The sequence below is a fragment of the Coloeus monedula genome, assembly GCF_965178545.1.
Source record: "Coloeus monedula genome assembly, chromosome: 1".
Classification (NCBI taxonomy): Eukaryota; Metazoa; Chordata; class Aves; order Passeriformes; family Corvidae; genus Coloeus; species Coloeus monedula.
In genome coordinates, this window is record NC_138781.1 from 59,652,625 (window position 1) to 59,675,083 (window position 22,459).

Genomic DNA, 22,459 nt, shown 5'->3' on the forward strand with positions numbered 1-22,459 from the left:
GCTCCTTTTAAGACTGTCACCAGAGCAGTTCTTAAGGGAGTGCTGCGGGCTATAGATGCCTGTCTCATGCACGTGCCTGCACATCATGGGAAGGGAAATGCAACAGGCTTGTTCTGTTCTCTGTTTTTTTTGTAAAGGGTGAGAATATCCAGTGGAGGTTTGTATTTGCCTGTTCAGTTCCTGCTCTGTTGCCATCCAGAATTGTAGTGCTCATGTCTCCATGAAGAAAACTGTGGGCTTTGGAGAAACATTTATGGAGGCATGTTTCTTCACTTCGAGTTCATACAGCTTTCCTGAGCTTGCAAGGAAGCACAGGTGGCTTGAAACTTTTTGAAACTTTTTTTTAAAGCTCTTTCCGTCTTGCTGTTCAGTTTTGCTTTATTCAATTTGACTTGTGCTTTTCTCTTCCTTTCCTTTTTTTTTTTTCAGCTTCTTAAAAAAATTTCTACTTGTCTTAATTTCTTGATTTGTTAGTCGTAGAAATGCAGAAGAACAGGCTGATGAGACACTTTCTTGACAAAACCTGTGAGCTGATGCATGATTTGAAACACTTGACATGAATATTTTTCAAACTTTTTTTTGGATTTACAGTTCTCTAGAAGGAGGCTGGTGTGGGCCTCTTTGTAATGCATTTCTATGGGGTTTGTTTTCTGGTTTTAGAATTCAAATGCCTAAAGTAAAGCCATGGACCCCAGAGACATGCAGAGTTGAGGTTCAAAAATGCTGTTTTAAATGCAGTCAGTACCTTTTTTGTAAGTGTATCTGACTTAGTCATAAGAGGGTACAGAGAATAAAACTGCATGAATTGGCCACCCCCCCACTCTCTCAAATTAATGAAAAGCCGTGATCCTGAATTGAACTGTGCAATGCACACTAAATTCAAAACCTAGTCATTGCATTTGTCAGGAGGGAGGGCTCATGTTTTTTCTAGGAATATTAGAGAATGACAAGATTTAATAAGAATTTAAATATGAAGTTTTGTTATAATACAGTATGTTCAGTTCACAGCATTCATCCAAAATGAAATGAAAAGCAGGCTTTCTTTGAACAATCTGCAGAAATAAGGAATCAGCAAGAGGGAAAGGTTTGGTAGTTTCCAGAGCCAAATTTGCCTGCATGTTTATTTTCTCCAAATTGACTTCAAACCTTTCTACTGAGTGTGGTACTTTTGCAAGGCAGAAGCATCTGCTTTTCAGAAGTGTGACACTAATTACTATAGCAGATAAATCCAGAAGTGTGATGTTCTTCCAAGGTATAGCATGCTTCTTTCTTCCTTCCCAGCTTTCCTTTTCTAAAGCAAAATTATCCCCGTTTCAGATTCCTCAGTATCGATAGTTTTTAGATGGCATAGAAACTTTTTATATGTGTTTAACTTCATTAAAAAGCAAATGGACTTGCATAGGTTCTGCTTGACAGCTCACACTGGAAAAGGGAAATACCCACTACAGGGTGTATTTTTTCTGCTTATTGGCATAATTTTCTGTTCTTTCATAGCTTATCCTGAGAGTGACAAATCTTATGTCCCTTGTGAAAATGTCTCTGGTTAATCTTTGAAAATGCTTTCTCAGCACTAGAATGTGTAAAAGGAAGGACAGTACTAATGCCATCACTATAAAGCAAATGCTAGCCAAATATTGAAATAATACATGACTGTGGCATTAGTTAGTACAGTGTAATCGAGGACTGCCACTTTTCTTTCAAAAGGTAAAGACAGATCTTTTAGTGTTAACGTAAAAATCAGTTTTTCTTATAGTCAGAATTCATTGTAATAAGCACAATGAATCATGTATCCATGTGGACCATTCTCTTCAGATAGAACTGTGAAGCAAGTGCAATACTTCAGGTGAAATTCTGATGTTTGGTCTGACTGCTATATAATGGTGGATTCTGTTTGTTTATTGCTTAAATAAACTTCAGTCTCTGGCATCCCATTCGATTTTAATTCACTATCATGTAAGAAAGTATTAACTTTTTTCATTTAATTTAGGTTTTCCACATTGGTGCAAAAATTTAGTACTTGCTCATAACTAGAAAGGTGTGGCAGAAGTGTTTACATATGAACTTGCTTTTGATTCTTCTTATTTAATGTCATTAAATGCTGGAATCTGACCTCAAGGCTGTTTCTTGGAGAAATGTCACAACACCACCTGGTAGATTTCGAGAGTGGAAAGGGGAAATTAATTGGGTTTTGGATGTCTTTAAGGTGCAATCCAAATGAGAAGTGTTTAGGGCAAGATAGCCCTACTGATGAGCGAAACAAAGTTAACAAAGGTAACAAAGGTGAAGAAACCGCAAGCGGTGTCATTTATCTTTTGCTTTAATAACTTTTTTTTCCTTCAGAGAGGCTGTTTTCAGGGAATCATTGTCAGGAATTAGTGATGGTTTTCTTCCATAATGGTAGGAGAGGGAGGTGGGGTAATTGGTTTTGGAATGATTTTAGCTCATTCCATGGAAAAGTGGTTTTTATTTCTAACCATGTCAATCTAATTTCCTTTGAACTGTCTTTATTGGGGGGCAACAAGAGGGATGTTTTGTTGTTTTTAATATTGAAATGCTGTGCAGAAGCAGAGGCGCAGAAGTAGAACCATAGAATCACACAATGGTGTGGTTGGAAGGGACCTTAAAAGATCATCTGGGTTCAAATCCTCTGCCATGGGCAGGGACACTGTGCACTAGACCAGGTTGCTCAGAGCCTCATCCAGCCTGGCATTGAACTCTTCCATGGAGAAGCACTGCTTCTCTGGGCAACCCGTGCCAGTGCCTCACTACCCTCACAGTAAAGAATTTCTTCCTAATATCTAATTTGAAACTACCCTCCTTCAGTTAAAGCCATTCCCCCTTGTCCTATCACTGCATACACTTGTTAAAAGTTCCTCTCCAATCTCCTTGTAGGCCCTTTTTAGGTACTGGAAGGCTGCTTTAAGATCTCTCTGGAGTCTTTTCTTCTTCAGGCTAAGCAACCCCATCTCTCTCACCCTGTTTTCATAGGAGAGGTGATCATAGCCATCCTCTGGATCCCGCTCCAGCAGGTCCACATCTTTCTTGTATTGGGCCCCCCAGAGCTGGATGCAGCACTCCAGGTGGGTTTTCACAAGAACAGAGTAGAGGGGCAATCTGCCTTGACCTGCTGGCCACACTGCTTTTGATGCTGGCCGGGATATGGTTGGCTTTCTGGACTGGAAGCACACATTGTTGAGACATGTCAAACTTCTTGTTCACCAGCATTCCCAAGTCCTTCTTCCCAGAGCTGCTCTCGATCCATTCTTGGCCCAGACTGTATTTGTGCTTGGGATTGTCCCAACCCAGGCACAGGACCTTGGATTTGATGTAGCAGCTTGGAAAAAACCAGAGACCTCTGCTGCTTCTAGCAGGATCCATCTTTATTACACACACTCCAGTATTTATATGTTTCTACTATGGGAAAGTTTTCCCATAGTAGAAACATATAAATAAGAAGAAGTCTTGGGAATGTGCAGAAGGAAAGACAAAACAGCTACACCACCAAACACCTGGCAGGGCAGACTTCTCTGCCCCTTATCAGCCATTCATTCAAAAAATCCACCTCCCAGTGTTCCGGGAGGTAAAAGAAAAACATTAATACATGGTGTTTATGGCTGCAGTCAGTTCCCTGGTTTGCATCTTTCCCAAGAGAACAGAAGGCCTTTATCAAAGTTAAGATAAACGTGAGAAGTTGCTCTCTGCACAGGGCTTTTGTTAAGGCCAGAATGGCTGCTGCAGGCCGCTGCTTCTGCATTTGACCTTGTTGAACTTCATGAAGTTCACACAGGCCCACCTCTCAAGCCTGTCTAGGTCCCTGTGCATGTCATCCTTTCCCTCCAGCATGTCCATCACACCACACATCTTGGTGTCGTTGACAAACTTGCTGAGGTTGCACTTGATCCCACTTTCCATGTCACTGACAAAGATGTTACACTGCCAGTCCCAGTAGCCACCTAAGGTTTGCCACTGGTCTTCACTTGGACATTGGGCCATTGACTGCAACACTGTGACTATCCAGGCAATTCTTCATCCACCAAGTGGTCCATCTGTGAAATCCACGTCTCTCCAATTTAAAGACAAGGGTGTTATGTGGGACAATGTCAAATGCAATGAACAAGACCAGGTAGATGATAAAAGTCACTCTTCCCTCATCTGCCAGTTCTGTAGTGCTGTCATAAAAGGCTACCAAATTTGTCAGGCAAGATACGCCATTAGTGAAGTCATGTTGGCCATCACCAATCACCTTATTTTCCATGTGCCTTAGCATAGTTTCCAGGAGGATCTGCTCCATGATCTTGCCAGGCACTGAGGTGAGACTGACTGGTCTGTAGTTCCCTGGGTCTTCCTTATTTCCCTTTATAAAAATGGGGGTTATGTTTCATTTTCTTCCAGTTAGTGAGAACTTCAAGGGAACGCTACAACTTCTCAAATGTGATGGGTAGTAACTTAGCCACTTCCTCAGCCAGATCCCTCAGGACCAATGGATTTATCTCATGTCCCATAGACTTGTGCTCTTTCAGGTTCCTTAAATGGCCTTGGACCATGTGGTCTCCTACAGCAGATGGTTCTTCATTCTCCCAATCCCTGCCTTTACCTTCATTGAGTATTTCAGCCTTTTCTATGTCCTGGATAACCAGGTCTCCCATATCCTTCCTAAGAAAACCCACATTTTCCCTAGTCTTTCTTTTATCACCAATGTACCTATAGAAACTTTTTTGTTACCTTTGATGCCCTTGGCCAGATTTAATCGTGTCAGTGTTTTAGGTTTCCTAACTAGTTCCCCGGCTGCTCAGACAATCTCTCTGTTCTTCTTAGGCTATCTGTCTCTACCTTCACGTTTTAGAGGGTACCTTTTTGCATTTGAGTATGTCTGGGATCAACTTGTTCATCCATGCAGTCCTCTTGGAATTTATGCCTGATTTCCTCTTGGTAGGGATGCATTGCTGTTGAGCCAGGAAGAGATGATCCTTGAATTTCATCCAGCTTTCTTGAGCCCTTTTTCCCTCCAGTGCTTTAAGCCCACGGCATTCTACCAAGGAGATCCCTAAAGAGGGACAAGTCTGCTCTCCTGAATTCCAGGGTAGTGAGCTTGATCTGCATGTTCCTTATCACGGTGTCCCGCAGTGGTAGGGATGAGAAGAGAGATCCAACAGGCAGGAATTGTGCAGCATGATTGATTATTTAATTATTTTACAAACTCTTTTATAGACTTTTTTCTTCATAGTCTAATTGGTCAAAGGATCAGCCACCCCTCGGGGTGATTGGCTAAAATCCTAAAACATCCATTGTCAAAATATTTTTCTACTGTACCATAAACAAAGCTGTGCAAGGTTGCAGGTGTTCGTAGTTTATAGAACTCGGCTAATATCTTACGTGAGAGAGAAAAGTCTCTCATGGGACTGGGAACAAGCAAGAAAATTCTTGCTAGCAGCAATATTTGTATCCACAGCTCCTCACTACCCCAAGGATCTAGAACTTCACTGCTTTGTGGTCACTGCAGCCCAGGCTTCCCTTGAGCTTCATGTTCCCCACCACCCTCTCCTTGTTGGTGAAAAGAAGATCCAGCATAGCACTCCTCCTTGTTGGCTTATCTGTCACTTGGAGAAGGAAGTGATCAACGCCTTCCAGGAGCCTGCTGGATTGCCTGGGTCCTGCTGTGTCATCATTCCAACAGATACTGCGTTGTATGAAGTCCCTCCTGAGGACCAGGGTTTGTGGCCCTTGAGGCCATTCTGTTTTATTGCAGAAGGCATCAGCTCAGCCTTCCTTATCAGGTGGCCTGTAGTAGGCCTGCACTATAATGTCATCTGTTCCTGCCCTCCCGCCCTTTCATCCTGACCTGTAAACTTTCAATCAGCTCCTCATCCATCACGAGGTAAAGCTCTATGCACTCCAGCTGGTCATTCAAAGAGGGCAACAATGTTCTGCCTGGTTACAAACCAAACCTGCGACAAAATGGTGGAGAATGCGGGCAATTGATGAGAACTGTGAGATAATGATTAATTAAGAGGAGTACTGGGCAAAGCAAGTATTAAGTCATAAGTTAAGTAGCATGATAGCGAGAAACTTATATTGTAATTGAACTATCTAGGGGTGGAATATGGTAGAAGTTGAATGTAATTTTGATAATAATTCTTAAATGTGTCTTCACAGAGGCGAGGGGTGGAGAATGTCATATGTTAGCAAGCATAGTCCCGGAAGGGATGTCCTTGCTAAGGGGTGCTTACAGTTTCCTCTGGGAACTGATAGAACCTATCAGCTGGCCAGTTTGAATATGGACAATTCTCTAAGCCACTTAAAGTTGTGAACACCTCTGTGATCCACATTTAAGAATAGGCAAACTCCCCCTCCAAGCTCTCTCTCGTTTCTGATGCTGGGACAGGTGGCTGCAGGCCCCGAGTGGGGACCAGCAGGCCTGGCCAGGCCCTGCTTGGGCTGGGCCGGGCCGGGCCACGGCCATCCTGGAGTTGATGGACCTGTTCCAGCCATGGAACTCCCCCCACTGCCTTGCTGTAGGCAGCCGGAGCGGCTTGGCTCTCCCCCCTCTCCACTGCGATAAGAAAAATTCAACATTCCAGCTGCAAAGCTGCAAGGCCAAGGTGAGATTAACCCTTTTTATTGCTGTGAAGAGCTGAAAACCTGAGGGAAGAGAGAGAGGAGATGCTTAAAGCGGAAATTCTGTTGTGAAGCTATGATATATCAGAGTATCCTGTTGTAATTTCATGAAGATATGGGGGGTGGAGTGTTCAACTCATAAGCAAAAGCACCTGCGCTGAGATAGGCAGATGCTGATGCAGCTGTAATTCCATGAGAAGTTTGGACAGGGAAAGATGGACCAGATGAGGACTTTTGCTCCAAATGGGAAAGGAGAAAACCTCAGTCCCTAGAGATGCTCCCAGAGATAGTCCTAACGATGAAGATGATGAAGACCCTTTGCTCCCAGGGAAGGAGAAGGGCCTCTGTTTTTGTTTCTGAACGGCTCAACCTTAAAATTGTACCCCAAAAAACTTCAAGAGTGGACCCTTGAAAGCAGTTGCGGGAAAAGCTGCAAGTCGGGGGAAGGGACTCACACACAGGCAGAGAGACTCCTCTTCCTAAATGGACTGAACAATATTTGGAAGTGGGTGGCTGTCTCGTTGTGATAATGTTTTCATAGCATGAGCAAGAAGAGACTTCTCTTTCTAAATGGACTGAACAAGGTTATTATGGAAGTGGTAAACAGACTGAACATCTTATGGGTTGTCTTTTTACATTGTCAGTGGGAGAAGGGAGGAAGGTGGGGGGAGAAGGAGAGCTCTGAAGGTGGTATAATTTTTTTTTTTCCCCTCTTTTAGGTCTGTTAATAAACTTCTTTATATTCTTTCAAGTTTGGTGCCTGCTTTGCATTTCTCCTAATTCTTATCTCACAGCAGATAAACAGTAATGAGTATTTTGGACCAAACCACTACATCTCCTCATCATCCCTGCCTGTCCTTCCTAAAGAGCCTGTACCCTTCCATTCCAAAACTCCAGTCATAGGAGTTGCCACAGCCCGTGGCGTAAATCAAATCTCTCCTGATGGGAGAGAGAGTTTTTAAAGTCCTTGCCAGGAGTTCGTTTGAGAGACAAATGGAGGCTTTCAGCCTTCACTGCTGCTAGATAGTTGTTTATTAAGTCTTATTGGAGAAACAGAGTCACTAGCATGACCCAGACACAGCACAGAGCAGAGAAAGCAGGAGAAAGCCTAATTATCAAGATTTACACAGCCTTTTAAAGATAATTTAACCAACGGTTACTAAAAACGTATATTATTTTCACTTTCCTACCAATTATTCAGTTATTACTGAACTATATAACACAGTTATTACTGTGTTATTCAGTAACACAGCCAGGAACTGCGGAATTTTTTGTCCAATTATCCCAAATTACTTTTACTGCAGAATATGGAGTAGTAGAAGAAAAAGAAGGTTTGGAGAACAACAACAATCCTCCATTTTGATGTTTTTTGCTCTTATCTATTTACTACAAAGAGAAGCCCAAAACCTCTAAATTTTTCACCCTGTGACAATCTTACATAGTAGTCTATCACCTAATTCACAACATTGTATTTTCTAGTTCTTGTCTGATAGTTGGCAATTTTTTCCATGGATGAAGGTCAAAACAGTGTTGTTCAGGGGGGTAAAAACCCTTCAAAACAGGCAGAGAAATATTCTCTGCACTCTGGGTTCCTACAGGAGTAATCCCAGTATGTTTCCATGATGTCAGTAAGGTCATAAGCATGAACATGTGTTATGCATGTTAGCCACAATATACTGAGTATACTGTTATCATGGTGTTCAGTATCTTAGATTGACTCAAAGTATAATGACTGCACATGGGGCTAATGAAATGTGATAGGCATCAAATTTCCTGTTGTTTCTTACTTCTAGTTTTACATCAGGAAAATAATTCTCCTAATACAGATCACAGTTCCCTCTTGGCAACCTCCTTCTACACATAGTATTAGAAAAAAACACCCCAAAATGATGTGATGAGATATTTTAATATTTGGTGATGTTTTCCGTGTGAGGTATCACATCTTTTGCCTATGGCAGTATGTCTTCCCTGTGGAAGAGAACTCAGAAACTGGAAACAGCAGGCATGAGATGAATAGGGAAGGAGGGAAGGGAGGACTTACAGAGTTTCGTTACAGAGATTTTTAAATCAGTTTGGCTGTTCTGGTTAATTTCTTTTTTTTTTTTTTTTGCCTTACTTTTTTCACTTGGATGTCCCATAGATTTGTGTGTGATCTCTTTCAATTTTTTTTCTTTTTTAGGACTTGAAACCAGAAAGATTTATAATTGGCAAAGCTATCTCTTAGAGTGGTTAGAGTGGTCACCCCATGCCAGTGTAGTAAATAATGATGAAGTTTCAAGAAGAAAGGTCAAGCCTTCACTAGAACTTTAGAAATTTGAAGTTTAAGTCTTCAATCTCAATGGGACTGGTAGTCTTGGTTAAGATCTTTAGCTTGGTTATTTGAATATACTTTCAAAGCCCCTCTTCATATGTGTCCAGTCAGAGACTTGAAGCTGGATCATCCACATCTCAAACAAATGTACCACAGTAGTTAGCCAGTGAAGGAGTTTATTTGTAATTTTAGTCCTACAGCTGATGAATAGGCAGCAGGAGTAGCAGTATTTGGCTTGGGGGCAACCATTTTAAAGCTGTGATGGGAGCATATGGAGACTTGAGCGTACACCCTTATTACATACATACATACATACATACACACACTCTGTGCGTATACTGACTCATCTGTTTACCTTAAATGGTTCTTTCATCACACCTCATTTCAGCACTCTTCCCTTTAAGTCAGAAGAAAAAAGAAACAGTGGGATCCTGCTAGTTGAGATAGTTATGTCAAGCCCTGTGCTGTTAGCACTCTGTGTTTCCTCTCAGTACTAAAGTGGAGAGAGCTATTGATTCTAGCAGACTGAGAGAATATGAGACATTTCAGTAGAAGCTTGACAAACTGGAGAGCAAATTCAAAACACTAAAAAAGAAAAGAGAAGAGCTTCTCGCTTCTTATTCCATATTCCACCTGATAGCTACCCTAGAAAACTTCCAGACTATACCAATCCAATGCCAAAATATACGGACAAAACTCCTTTTAACTGGCACACATTCCGTGTAAACCTCATTTATGTGTCTATACACAATTACACAAATAGGCTATGTAGTTGTTGTGGAAGGGTGGGTGCTGAGTTCAGCTTATGTATGAACTTTCTGGTGAAGGGCCAAAGTGGGCAGTGCGTTTTCCCAAATGCTCTGCTCATGAACCTCATGGAGTCTCTTTGTACGGAGATTTCCAAGTGAATCAAAAACTGTATTTTGTGTGTTTTGCCTTTTTCTATTTGGGTCTGTGTATTTTTGCTAAGTAGCAGTGGGTGTGCTTAGACTGTGACATAATAGTAACTGAAGTTATACACTTGTTTGTTCTATATATCACCTTTAATCTGCTGAGAAGAACCTTGAAGTTTCAAACAATAGGGTTCATGGGTTGAATTAATAGCACTGGTCAGTCTGTATGTTAGTTGTTCTGACTGACAGGTTTGTACTTTCAACACTGTGGAGATTTGATAGCTGACAAGGTAAGTCAAGCTCTTGAGTAAAAAAAAAATCAAACAAACTCAAAGCATATTCTCATGGATTAACTGTGAGCCAATCTCACATTGTAAGCATTATGGTTGATGTAGGATGTATGCCCTGGTAAACTGCGTGTGGTTCATTTAACTAAGCAAGGTGTTGCAGGTGTTGTAATTTATACTCTGAAAACCTATAGCTCTTTCCACTTGAGATTTGTAACTAGAGTCTAGAATCTGGAGTCCAGTGACCTACCAAAAAAAGTTGACAGTTATGAAACCGCCTCTTCAGTTCAAAATGTCTTTCCAACAGCAGGATTTAGAGGCCAATTTTTAGTTGTACCACTTTCAGTTGTACCACTTTTAGTTGTAGGTTTTTTGTAGTAATGAATTGGCTCTTTTCTTTTAAAAGGTTTGTTGTAAATCTCTATTGATACAACTTAGCATGTTTTAAAGCCTTGAGGAGATTTTTTTGTAGAGTTCTTAGAGAAAATTCTCAGCAGTTCATTTCATTCATATCCACCCAAGTATCTGTTTTCATGAAAAAGCATAAAATGAGAGATTGGGTTAAAATGCAAAAGGGAAGATGTGGTTAGCAATGTACATCTCCATGGACATTATACCTTGGAATAAACACTCTCAGTAGCTGAGTACTGTCATATAAGACCTGAATATACAGGACAAAAATGCAAAATTAATTAATTTTCCATATCTGTTTGAAAGGTAGTTTGCTTATTAATACTGTAGAGTGAATATGTACTTCTGAATGATTTTTTTTTTTTTTTGTGTGTGTGTGTGTGTGTATGCCATTAGGATTGGATTTCTTAGAATGTACTTAAACTATCTGGAGAATTAAAGTCAGTTGTGTTAACTTTTCTCCTTTTGCAGGCTAATAACTCTGAAGTGGTTAAAAATCATGTAAGCAGAACTGTAAGTAATTATATTTTATTTATTCATTTTTCTTTTACTTGGCCTGATTTATTTTCCTGCTTGTGGCTGCTTATTTGTATTACATCTTCACAAAGCACTTGTTGCTAGCCATTTTCAAAGTACGGACTTTGGTTTCTGTACTGTGTGAAATTAGCTTCTGATTAGGACCATTAGTGTTTTTTTCCACCACTGAATTTTTTCAGGAACAATGAAATGAACTCTGCATTCCTTATTTTTAAATCAAGCAGGGGAGAAATAAAGGGAAATATTATAATCTTCATAGACTGAATTGTATTCAGAGGTGTTCAGAAAGTCAAGAGATATCTTTTTTCAGCAAGTAAAATATTAATTCTTGTATTGTGTTCAATGTGAAATTGATCTTCTAGCTTTTATTTGTTCCAGTTATTATGCCATGTTATTTAAAAAACAAATTAAGTGCCCTTTCCCAACCCTTTATTACTATGGCTGTAGTACTCCTCATAAAAGTAGTATTAATTACATTTACTGAAGTGCAATAGAACCCAGCTGTCTAATTGATGTAGAAAATTCTGCAAATAGGAAGTGTAGCCCATTTCAATACTGACAGCACTTACAAGTATACTTTTAGCACAATTTCTGTAAAAGAAATAAAAATGTCAACTTTGGAGCTACCTTTTAACATAGATGTCAAATCTTGTAGATTTCTAAATAAATCATGAGAGATGCCTATAGTTAACTATCTGCTAGTATGCAACTGTCATACAGGTGTTTGATTCGCCACTGTGAAAATGAGGCTAAAATTTTAAAAGGGACAGAAGAAAGGACTTGCAAGATGCACATGATCTTCACCAATTTATTGTTCAATTTCACACCAGCTCTCTATTGCAATAAATGAGCATCTGTTTCACAGTGTTAGCCCTGTGTGCATTGCATTTATTTTGCGATGCTGTCCATGGTTCAGTGCTGCAGGCTTCTGCTGGTGCCACTCTGTGCAGGGCATGAAGAGTTCTGATCTCTGACTACCTATGTAGACAGGAGATGTTCAAAGAGGTTACATTTGTATTAGCAGTGTAGTTCGTTTACTTTAACTGACAATAAATGTTTTTCTACAACGAAGTGTATCTCTGTGTTGGATCCATGCTATTATTGACACTGTTTCAGTAAAATTAGAATTATTTCTAATTCTAAAATATATTTGATATTGAGACCAGCTAAAATGCCTAGTGACACAATTGTTTCTCCTTTCAGTTCACTGTTCTCTTCTTTAACTAGACAAATTAACTAAAATTAAAAAATCAGAAAAGAGCAAACTTCTCAGTTATTTGCACTTTTTAGCATCTTTGTATTACATCTGAATACTTCAGAGGGTTTCCTGTTTCTACTGGTTGTTACACAAGCCAAGATCATGTTTCTTGGCTTTTTTTTCCTGTACATGTGATACTTTGTGCACAGCCATTTTGAAAGCAGCTTTAATAGCAAGCAATGTTTTTTCAGCTGTGCCTTTTGTTTTATTGCATTTTGCATTGATTATTATTTGACCATTAGCGAGCTTCCTGAAATTGTTGGTAGTTACTTTCTATGGACCAGTATATTCCAAGAGCAAAGGCTGACGTGGATTGAAGTGCAGAAGAAAGGTCCAATCTGAAACACAGATTTCTATTTGGAAAAAAGAGGAGGTGTAAAGCTACAAGGCTGGGTGATTCACAGAATGCTGTCTCCAGACAGTGGGGCTGGATGCAGCCATGAGATGAGGCTTGGATGAGGCTTTTGCAAGTCTGGTTCTGTGACTGCAGCATACATCCCATCTGTGTGGTGCTAATGGGAGGTGCATCCCTTGTCTTTCTGTTCTTTTCCTTCTAAGTTTGTGCCATGCTTGTTCTCCTTTTTTTTTATTAACTAAATTGGAAGAGGCTGCTTTAACAGTTTTGTGTCTCTGGGATTTCTTCTCCTTTCTCTCTCTCCTTTGCATATTATTTCATGGCATCTGGTCCAGGAAAGTAAAGCTCTCTTTCCTGGCAATGTGTCTGCTAATGGAATATTTCTAGTGTCAGCCCTTACTGCTTTATAGGAAAGCTGTGTGAACATCGGCCAAGACAGTTTGACTTGGTTGTGACACTACCTCGAATACAAAATTTTGTTAGCTTCATTCTAGTGTTCAGGGTAGCTCTGAGGCATGGATAGCACATTCTTACTTGGGAAATCAGAAGTGCATTTTCTTACATTTAGAGGGCTTCCTCATGCCCTTATGGACTGCAATGTTATTTTATTCTTAATATTAACGTATTTGAAAGAAATAAATTGAACTTCTTGTTTCAGCCAAAGGCTAGCAGAAATGATTCTGTCACTTTCTATTCAAGAATTGTGTGCATATAATTTTCTGTTAGTTAAGAGGTGCTCTAAATTTGTGGTGAAAGTTTACTTCAGTTTTGATCTCTTGCATCTTAACTAGGTCTGAGAGAAACTCAGGAGATCCACTCTGAAGGCTTTCCCTCTGCCGCCACCTTTTTTCTTTTCTACTCTGCATATTAACTATCTCTTTACAGGAAATAGAGTGCATACATACAAAAGCTTTGTATTAGGTGCTACTGGGTCGTGCCATACAGTACTTCTGCAGAGCCTCACAATGTGGTACATGTGAATTAATGCAGAAATCTTTACGCTCTGCTATGTCTGTTGTGCTTCGTTACAATGCCTGTGGATAGTACTCATTCAGGAAACTCTTCAGTACTCATTCAGTACTCATTCAAAGCTCTAGCATAATTATGAAACTCTGCTACAACAGAAGCTGGAGCACATATATTATTTTAGTCAGTTGAGGCAATCTCCTTACCTAACACTTAATACAGTAATACTTACATATGGATATGTTGGGGTTCCCCCTCCCAGTGTGGGGTCTGGGGGGAAGGGACCCTGGAGTAGAGGCATGGCCTAAGGGGTTTCCCTACTCCCTGGTCAATCCTGTTCCCCATTGGTTATTTTGTGTTCCCCTGCCCGGGAAGGACCCTGGTTGTCCTGTGATTGCTCAGTTCTTCGGCAGTCTCTCGGCCATGTGGCTGGAGAATAAAGATCTCTGAAACATCTATGAAGAATCAGTCCCTATTTCTTTCCACGGGCCCCACTGTCTAATGCATGTTGCAGGAGACCCCACTGCAACAGATGGTGATGAATACGGGCTGCATATTGATCCCTGGAGACAGGGACTATGATTTGTGAGTAAACTCTCTGGATTTCTCTTCTTGCTTTTGTTTTGCTGTTCCATAAACTATGGAGGAACCGTGGAAAGACTCATGGCTGTCCGAGCCGCAGAGGGACATTTATCTTAAACTTGAAAAGATTCTTGAACAGCAATATGTAAATTTTAGCTTAATTCAGGCTCAAAAAGAACTGAGACACTTCCTGGCATGGTTGTTTAAAACCTTTTTCTGCGTTTCTTGGGACTTGATTCTTACCAAAGACTTTTGGAAGAATGTTTGGACATAGTTAATTTCTGAGTCAAAATATATGCCAATGGAAGACTATTTCTGTGAATATTATCTAATTACGGAGACTGTTGAACAATATCAGCTGTGTCCTTGTGAAGGGAAACATGCTTCAGACACCGTGCAGCCTCAGCCATGTGTGCCGAGTGCTCTGCGGGCGGCGGCGAGGCAGTTCCCGCGTGTGGGCGGGCCAGTGCGAGCTGTGGTGTTGGCAGTGGACCCAGGCTCAGCTGGAGCAGCGCGATGGAGTGGACCTGGTGGTGCCCGCCTGGCCCTGCACAGCATGTGGTGGAGTGAGCCCCGTGAACGCCCGGCCAAGAGGGGTGGCACACGGGCAATGGCCAGCGGAAATGGTGGTGGAGCAGAGCTGTGCATAGGCAAAACACGTGCCGGAATGGAGTAATTTACAGGGTGCGGGGTGGCCGCCGCACGGAAGCCCAGCCAAGACGTGGGCGCGATGCCAGGCGGCAGCAGCCCAGCTGTGACCAGAGATGGCGGCAGTGGCGGCGCATGGGGAGCTGAGCAGCACGGCCTGGCCCGGCCTGTGCGGCCCCGAATGTGACCCCAAGAAGTCGAGACTCTGCGGTGAGAGCGCGCAGACGTGGGCAGCCCTGGCAGCTCTGGCAGCTCCAATGCGGGAGCAAGCAAAAGCAAAAGTGAAAGCAGGAGCACAGCGAGACAAAAAACAGCAGTGACATGGAAAAAAGAAAAAATTATCGTAGCTAAGGTTTTAGGAACAGTAAAATGGCATAATAACAAACAAAATTATGGTTTTATAACGAGATGTGACAACAAAGAAGACATATTCATTCATCGTACTGCCATTATGAAGAATAACCCCAAAAAATATACCCCAACTTAGGAGACGGAGAAGTAGTAGAGTTTAAGATTATACAAGGAAGGAAAGGCCCGCAAGCAGCAAATGTTACCGGGCCTGGTGGTGTTTCTGTGAAAGGCAGTGTACATGCTGCAAATCGTAGTCATGTCAGACAATATCCCCATTATAAGCAACCCATATAGTCTCCCTTTCCCAATCCTACCTTTCCCTTTTATCCAATATCCTATTATCCCCAGTGTATTCCTAATCCATTTTTTCACCCATGGTTTCCCTCACAAAACCATGCCTTTACCAATTGTTCTCCCAAAAATCCCTTTCCAATGCCGAGTGTGGGATGACAAGGGGGGGTGAAAGAATTAACTATTGTTGTTTCAAGTTTCAACAGGTATAAATGGAAGAAACCCTCTCCTGCCTCAGTTTCCCCCCAAAGCATGCTCAGAGAGTCCTGTCTCCCTTCTTCCAGCCCTAAGATGTTCTAGAGAAAAAATCTGCTTGAACGGTTAGAGACTCAGGAGTGTGGCTTGTTTTCTTTTGAAATTGTTCTTGTTATCTTATGTTTATCCAGTTGTTTTCAATGTTAAGCTTTAAATCTCTTTTAGTTAAAACAAAAGGGTGAAGTGTTGGGGTTCCCCCCCCGGTGTGGGGTCTGGGGGGAAGGGACCCTGGAGTAGAGGCATGGCCTAAGGGGTTTCCCTACTCCCTGGTCAGTCCTGTTCCCCATTGGTTATTTTGTGTTCCCCTGCCCGGGAAGGACCCTGGTTGTCCTGTGATTGCTCAGTTCTTCAGCAGTCTCTCGGCCATGTGGCTGGAGAATAAAGATCTCTGAAACTTCTATGAAGAATTGGTCCCTATTTCTTTCCACGGGCCTCGCTGTCTAATGCATGTTGCAGGAGACCCCACTGCAACATGGATATATTAATTTTCCCCACAGATTTGTATTGGAACACAGTAATTTGAGTGTTGACAAAACTCTGATTCACGCAGGCAGGTGTGCAAAAGACAGTAGTGTTAATTAGGGCTAGGTTTTAACCTCACAAAGCTTTGTGTGAACTCCTAGTCTTGAGATATTGTAGAACTAAGGCTTCAGAAATACAATTTTCTAAATGTGAGCATGTATACCTGTAAAATGTTACACTAAGTAAGACACAATTATACCTCATGACTTTACATGCACTCACTTTTCTTCTAAAGAGTCCTTAGTAGCAAAAATGTGCTATGTGCCTTCTCTCTGTTATGAATTTCAATTTTTTAAGAAAAGACCAAACAATGGATAGACAACCCAACTGTACAAGGAACTTTCAGGTCATGAGCAGGGCTGTTTTCTTGAATCTAAATGAGTTGGAAGATAATCTTCTTGCCTGGTTAGTTCCTTCTTGCCCTGGCAGATTGGTAGATAGAACTCTATATCCAAGGGTCCAACAAACTTGTTAAAACTGAGGCGGATTACAAAGCCCTACAGTGAACTTGTCTGGGGAGCCTGGCAGTTTTGGCTGAAATGTTGTACGAAATAATCACAGGAGCAGCTTTGCCAGCAGCTAAGAGTCAGGATAGATTTTGGCAGAGAGAAAGCAAACTGGGATTTATAAGTTCTGCAGACACTTGCAAGGGGCACATCCGTATGGACTCCTGCTGTTACACTACACAAGGGAACAGATCAGGATTTTTATGGACCACAGTATACAAAACAAAACTAAATTTGCTCTCAAACAAATAGCTGCTTGCAGTAGAAATAAATCTCTTCTGTGGAGTCAACTAAAAAATATTTTAAATTAATTTTTAATATTTACTACAGGAATTGATACACAATGGCATAGAAACATTTGTATTCACAAGGCATAAATATTTTCTGCACTTGGAATCATTCTAAAGCCAGAGGCCAAAAGATTATGCGAATTCTGTCATCCAAACCATCCAACATGTTTCACTGTGTCAGAAGGAGTTATTATGGTGAGCAGTCCAACAATCAGTGTAGTTCATTGCCCTGTCTTTTTCTGCAGTATGCTGGAGAATATAGAACTGTTACACTGTGCCTTAGAATAGGTTGGAGAATTTCTTCTGATTCCTGTCCATGGCTTGGAGAATGAAAATACATCACAGATCTGGTTCAAATGCATTCAAGTGTCCTGCTGATGAGTCTCTCTATTAATGTTTTTATTTATGTTGTTTAAAGGGTGAAAAATCACATGGAAAAAAGTTTCATAAGATGGTTAAAATCTGTGTAAAACCCATGTAATTTTATGCATATTAGCTAATCAAATTCTCTGTTGCTTATAGCAACATTAAAATAGGCACAAATAAAATACTTCTATCTGAAGTAGATCCATATCATTCTTCCAAAATATGTCCTGATACCTTTAAGTCACAGATTCATCACTGATTTACATTTCAGATAGTTGTAGTTTCTACTCATTGATCCTTATGCCTGTTAATGCTTTCATTCAAGAAGGGGCCCAGGAGAGAAACAGATGAGCTACGTGAATGCATGCCAGATCTTGTAGCCCTGAGTTTTCAGTAGTGCTGTTTGTCAAAGGAACATATATATGGTTGATGTGCAGCTGATTCAGCTGTTTAGAACAACCCAGTCCTTGAAACCAGGATTTCTTATATTCTGCTGAGAAAACTTATAAGCAGATACTGTATTATTCTACTAATACTACTGTATGCCAGCAACAGGGGCTTAGGAAAGGCAGTTGATTGATTTTTCATTTGTCTTCCTTAGCCTGTCTTTGATTCTAGTCTCAAAAGGGGCAAGTCAAAATCCTGCCTAGTATTTCTAAGCCCATGTGTGGCCCACATTTTATTTTGGTGTTGGAAACTAGTAGTTCACATATTAGGTTTTTGATTTACTTATTTTTCCAGAGCTGTGTAGTAACTCAGTGTACTGCAAAAATGCAAATGAATTTGTCTGGGACAAAACTGAACTCCCTTCATCCTTTGTCCTTTTCATACTCTTTCTGATGTCAGAAGCTCTACTACAGAGGACTTTAGCCTATGAAGTATGTAAGCCTACTGAGTTATGTAAGCCTACTGAGTTATGTAAGACTACTATCTGTAACCCAAGTTTCCTTATTCTGTTCTTGGAAAAGTTGAGAATGATCATCTAGCTGAGATAATGACTTTTTTTACAGATACTTCTTTTTTTGCAGGCATTTTTTTTAACATGATTTTCTCCATTTCTTTCTTTGAGAGACAGCCTTTCATCATCGAACAGGGGATGCAGATTTAGCAGAAAGGTTATTTATTTCTTATTCCTTCTGTTTCTGGACTTGTGGAGAAGTTGTCTCAATGCCACCTCTGTGCCCCATGGTGTGAGATGGCCTGTACTATACCTTTGTCATGTTTTTGCTCTGAAGCTGTGAAGCAGCTCAAAGTAAGATTGTAAACGTATGAGATGCTGTTTGCTGCCTGGGACAAGCGCAAGCCTGCTATTTGAGGCAAGCCAGGTAATCCATAAAGAAATTCACACTCTGTGGTGTCAAAAAAAGGTGAATAAACAGGGCTGATCTCAAAAGTCTGTTTTGTTCAATCTGTGCTTTAGTTTAATTGGACTGCTTGGCCCACTTCCTATGCATGCATTGACAGTAGGCTATACTGTAAACCTTATGTCTAGTGACTGTTGTGACCTGGTGAAAATGATGCAGAATTAAATATAAGACTGTTTCTTAGCTTCTGTATCATGCTTCGCCTGTAGGGGACTCTGAGATGGTTTTGTCTGACAACCTAATTTTTGAGAAAGTTGGCATAACAAACTCTGTGATGAGCCCAGTACTAGGTGCAGGAGCCAACAGTGGTAAAAGAAGCAATACAGAGTGTGTTAAAGGAGAGAGTTGCATGGCTTGAGTTTTTACTGGAAAAGGGCAATGACACAGTACCTTGGATGCAATTATTTTGCTTATTAATACAAATCCGTGACTGGAGAGAAGATGGTTGTCTTTTGAGAAGCAATTGCCTCTACCTGCTAGCTTTCATATAACTGCAGGTGAAATTGACCAAAAGGTTCCTTGCACTTGCTTACATAGAGATAACTTCTTTGTGGTATGGTTTGGAATATAAAAACTACTAACTGAATAAATAGGTGAATAGAAGGTGTTTACTTCTTTGAAAACTCATTGTATGACTGGTTATACTGTCATGTATACTGGTTATAACAGCATTGCCAGGCAGTCCCAGGGAAGCAGGGGAACAAGAATCTTGGTGAGAAGTTCATGGAAGAAAAATCTCAGGGTGGTCTGTCCTACTCACAGCATATCAAGCAGTAGTTTCACTGAATCTACCCTAGTTACAACTCTAAATTTTTACCCAGGTGTGGTTAAAACACCCCATATGGAGCAGTTTTTCATTGTCGTGCATCTTCTCTACTGCTGTTAGTTGGCAGGAAATGAAAATCATACCTAGTTTTGTGAGATTTTCTGTGTAATAGTCCATTCTGGGATATGCCAGATCGTATTTGCCTTGGAAGATTAGTCAAGTTTTTTGCATTATCCCTCCACTGTGTAGCAAGGCAGAGAACTGTGTTTGTTTGTTTGTTTGTTTGTTTTCACTTGGATGGAGATGATTTGCCTTTATGGATGGTATGCCCTGTGCTTCTGAATCCTGTTTGGGGAAACTTGTAGTCTGATGGTTTGGTGACACAGCATTCATACAGTAAATATATATCTCACTAATGGGTTTTTTTTGCTATTGGTTTGCATTATGTTATTGTTCATGTGCTTATACACTGCATGCTACTAGGATTTCTGCTAGTTTATATGGCACAGCAGTGTGAAATAGAGAATGATTTTATCACTAACTTTCTTACCAGAGGAAGCTGTTACGTGTCTGATTATTCAGGTTACAAAACAGTTTAGTCATAAAATTTTTAGTAAATGCAGAAGTACTTCTTAAGCAATGGATATATCTGTGTGACCAACAGAAACCAAGGAGGGGTTCTGTAGGTTTTTTTTCTTTTTAAACCTATCCTGGAGCTTAATTCTGAGACAGCTACAATTAGGTGAGACAAACTCTATTACCGTGGATCATGAGGGAGAATATTTTTGCACTTTTTCATTTACAGTTACTATTACTATTACTGAACAAATGGAACTACAAAAATAAACTACTACACAGTAAATTCTCAAGAGTCTGATACAGGAATATATATTTCAATATCGTCATAAGAAAATCAGTTGAGAGGAACTTCCTTTTTGCAGGTTTATACAAAAATACAAGTTTTATATTCTCAAAGCCTGCTGTGTTTTCTATAATCTTAATGCAGTTACCAAGAAGAGCACTAAAGACTAAGAGTCACAAATGACTCTTCTGGCAGCAGTGAGTTGGAAGAGGTAGTAGAAAGTTAGACATAACCTGGGCATAACTACAGTGTTTGCATTCAAAACATCCTCTCGTATCCTCTTGTTGTTATAGTCTTCTAAATCATAAACAAGGAAAAAAGCCAGAAACATTGACATCAGTGACAGCAGGTAAGGTTCTGGATTGATAGTTTTGCTTTCTTTGTTCCAGAATTCCAGCAGTGCTTTGAAGAACTCCTGTTTCAGTTGTGACAAAGTATCACGGCAAGTATTTCTTTCATGTTTCATGTAGCAGTGTCATGTGGTGCAGTGGTGGGTTTAGGCTTTGTTATTTGTGATTGTGATTTTGTGGTTGTGAGTTCAGTCTTCTGCAAGATATGACCTGCTATGCAAGTACCATTTTATAATCCCTTGATGAGAAAACAACTGGGCATATTTACAGAGCTAGTCTTCTGATATTTTATTAAGAAGGACAAAGTTGTGCCCTGGAAAAGAAGGAGAAATTTAAGTATTTGTAGACTAACCTGTGAAATTAGTTGAATTACACTCATGTCTGTTGTCCTTTGGGACTGGTTTTAGATTCACTTCAGTTTTACTCAGAGCAGGCTTCAAGCTCTGCAGTGTTTTACAGATCACTGGTCAAGCTTCCAATTTGTAAAGCATTTGCAGAATTCTACAGAGAGATGTGTACAGACATACGTACATACACATTTTCTATTTGACTCACAAGTTTGTTGTGCTAGTATTTGTCAAATTGCTTGTATTCATTTTGCTGCTTTTGCACATTATTGGTTGCAGAGATTTTTTCACTATAGTTTTGATGTGAAGAATTCTGGTGAAGAATTCCATTTGTGTTCTGAACTGAATACTTTGAGCTCTGGAGGCATTTAATGAGTTGTAATTGTAATGAAGTTACTGGAAACATCTGATGCTTGGCTGTAGGAGTTCAAGTTGCAATTTCTTCTCATTAATATGCCATGTTTCTTTTCAGCTGCATTGCTCTGAACTGCCACATCTAATTTCTTCACAGAAGCACAGACTTTGATCACATTATGGAGGAAGGCTATGAACTTGACCTCACTTACATCACAGAGCGGATTATTGCTGTATCCTTCACTGCTGGTTGTTCTGAGGAAATTTACCTCCACAATCTACAAGAAGTAACACGAATGCTCAAATCCAAACATGGTGATAATTACTTGGTATGTGTAAGATCAGCCATTTGTGATGCATCTTCTTTTGTCATGCAGGAAGACTACTTGAGGTGCACATATACCATTATAAACTGAAAGTCACTCTTTGGTCCATCTTTACCTCCTTGTAATCAAGTGCAAGATTTTCAGCAGTGTTTTAAGCTGCTAGAAATTGAAAACACTTTTTTTGCTGAGGCAGTGCAGTCTCTGTGGTGATGTGATAACGTAGTCAAATGCTGAAGAATAATTGCACTGGCCATTTTCATTGTTCAAAGCATGCTCTTAAAAGATACACACCCTGCAATGTGAAGTGTGTTCTTCTTTTGTAGCAGTGAGCTTCATCTGGGTTCTCAGGTGGGTGTCTGATAGTCTCTCACCTGTCATGTCTCCACTTGTGAAGGCAACATGTAAAAGTAAGGTTGCTGTTGTTATGGTCTGTCCAACTCTTTCTCATTATCTTGTTTTAGGTGCATTTTTCCTGCCATTTAGTTTTCTGTAGGAAATTAAGCAAATATATAATGAGCTCCATGTGCAGAATTATTTTTTTTAAATTGTGATAACAAGCTGTTAATCTCCTATGCTGTTTTCTGGCTAGTGCCATGGCATGTATTGTCTCAGCTTGTTCTATGAAGGTGAATTTAAAACAAGGCCA

General features: G+C 40.4%; 1 protein-coding gene across 32 annotated transcripts in view; it reads left to right on the top strand.

Annotated features, from left to right (window-relative positions):
• The window catches only part of TNS3 (tensin 3), a 369,544-nt gene that overhangs the window by 111,860 nt on the left and 235,225 nt on the right, over nucleotides 1-22,459 (top strand). For 24 of the 32 annotated variants that reach the window (XM_082286375.1, XM_082286380.1, XM_082286388.1 and 21 more), the window contains 3 exons: nucleotides 10,989-11,030; nucleotides 20,826-20,878; nucleotides 21,645-21,816. In XM_082286375.1, coding sequence (XP_082142501.1) covers nucleotides 10,989-11,030; nucleotides 20,826-20,878; nucleotides 21,645-21,816 — 267 coding nt within the window. Of the gene's footprint in view, nucleotides 1-10,988; nucleotides 11,031-20,825; nucleotides 20,879-21,605; nucleotides 21,817-22,459 lie in introns of all 32 variants that reach the window. The other 8 variants (XM_082286390.1, XM_082286389.1, XM_082286392.1 and 5 more) reach the window with 3 other exon arrangements.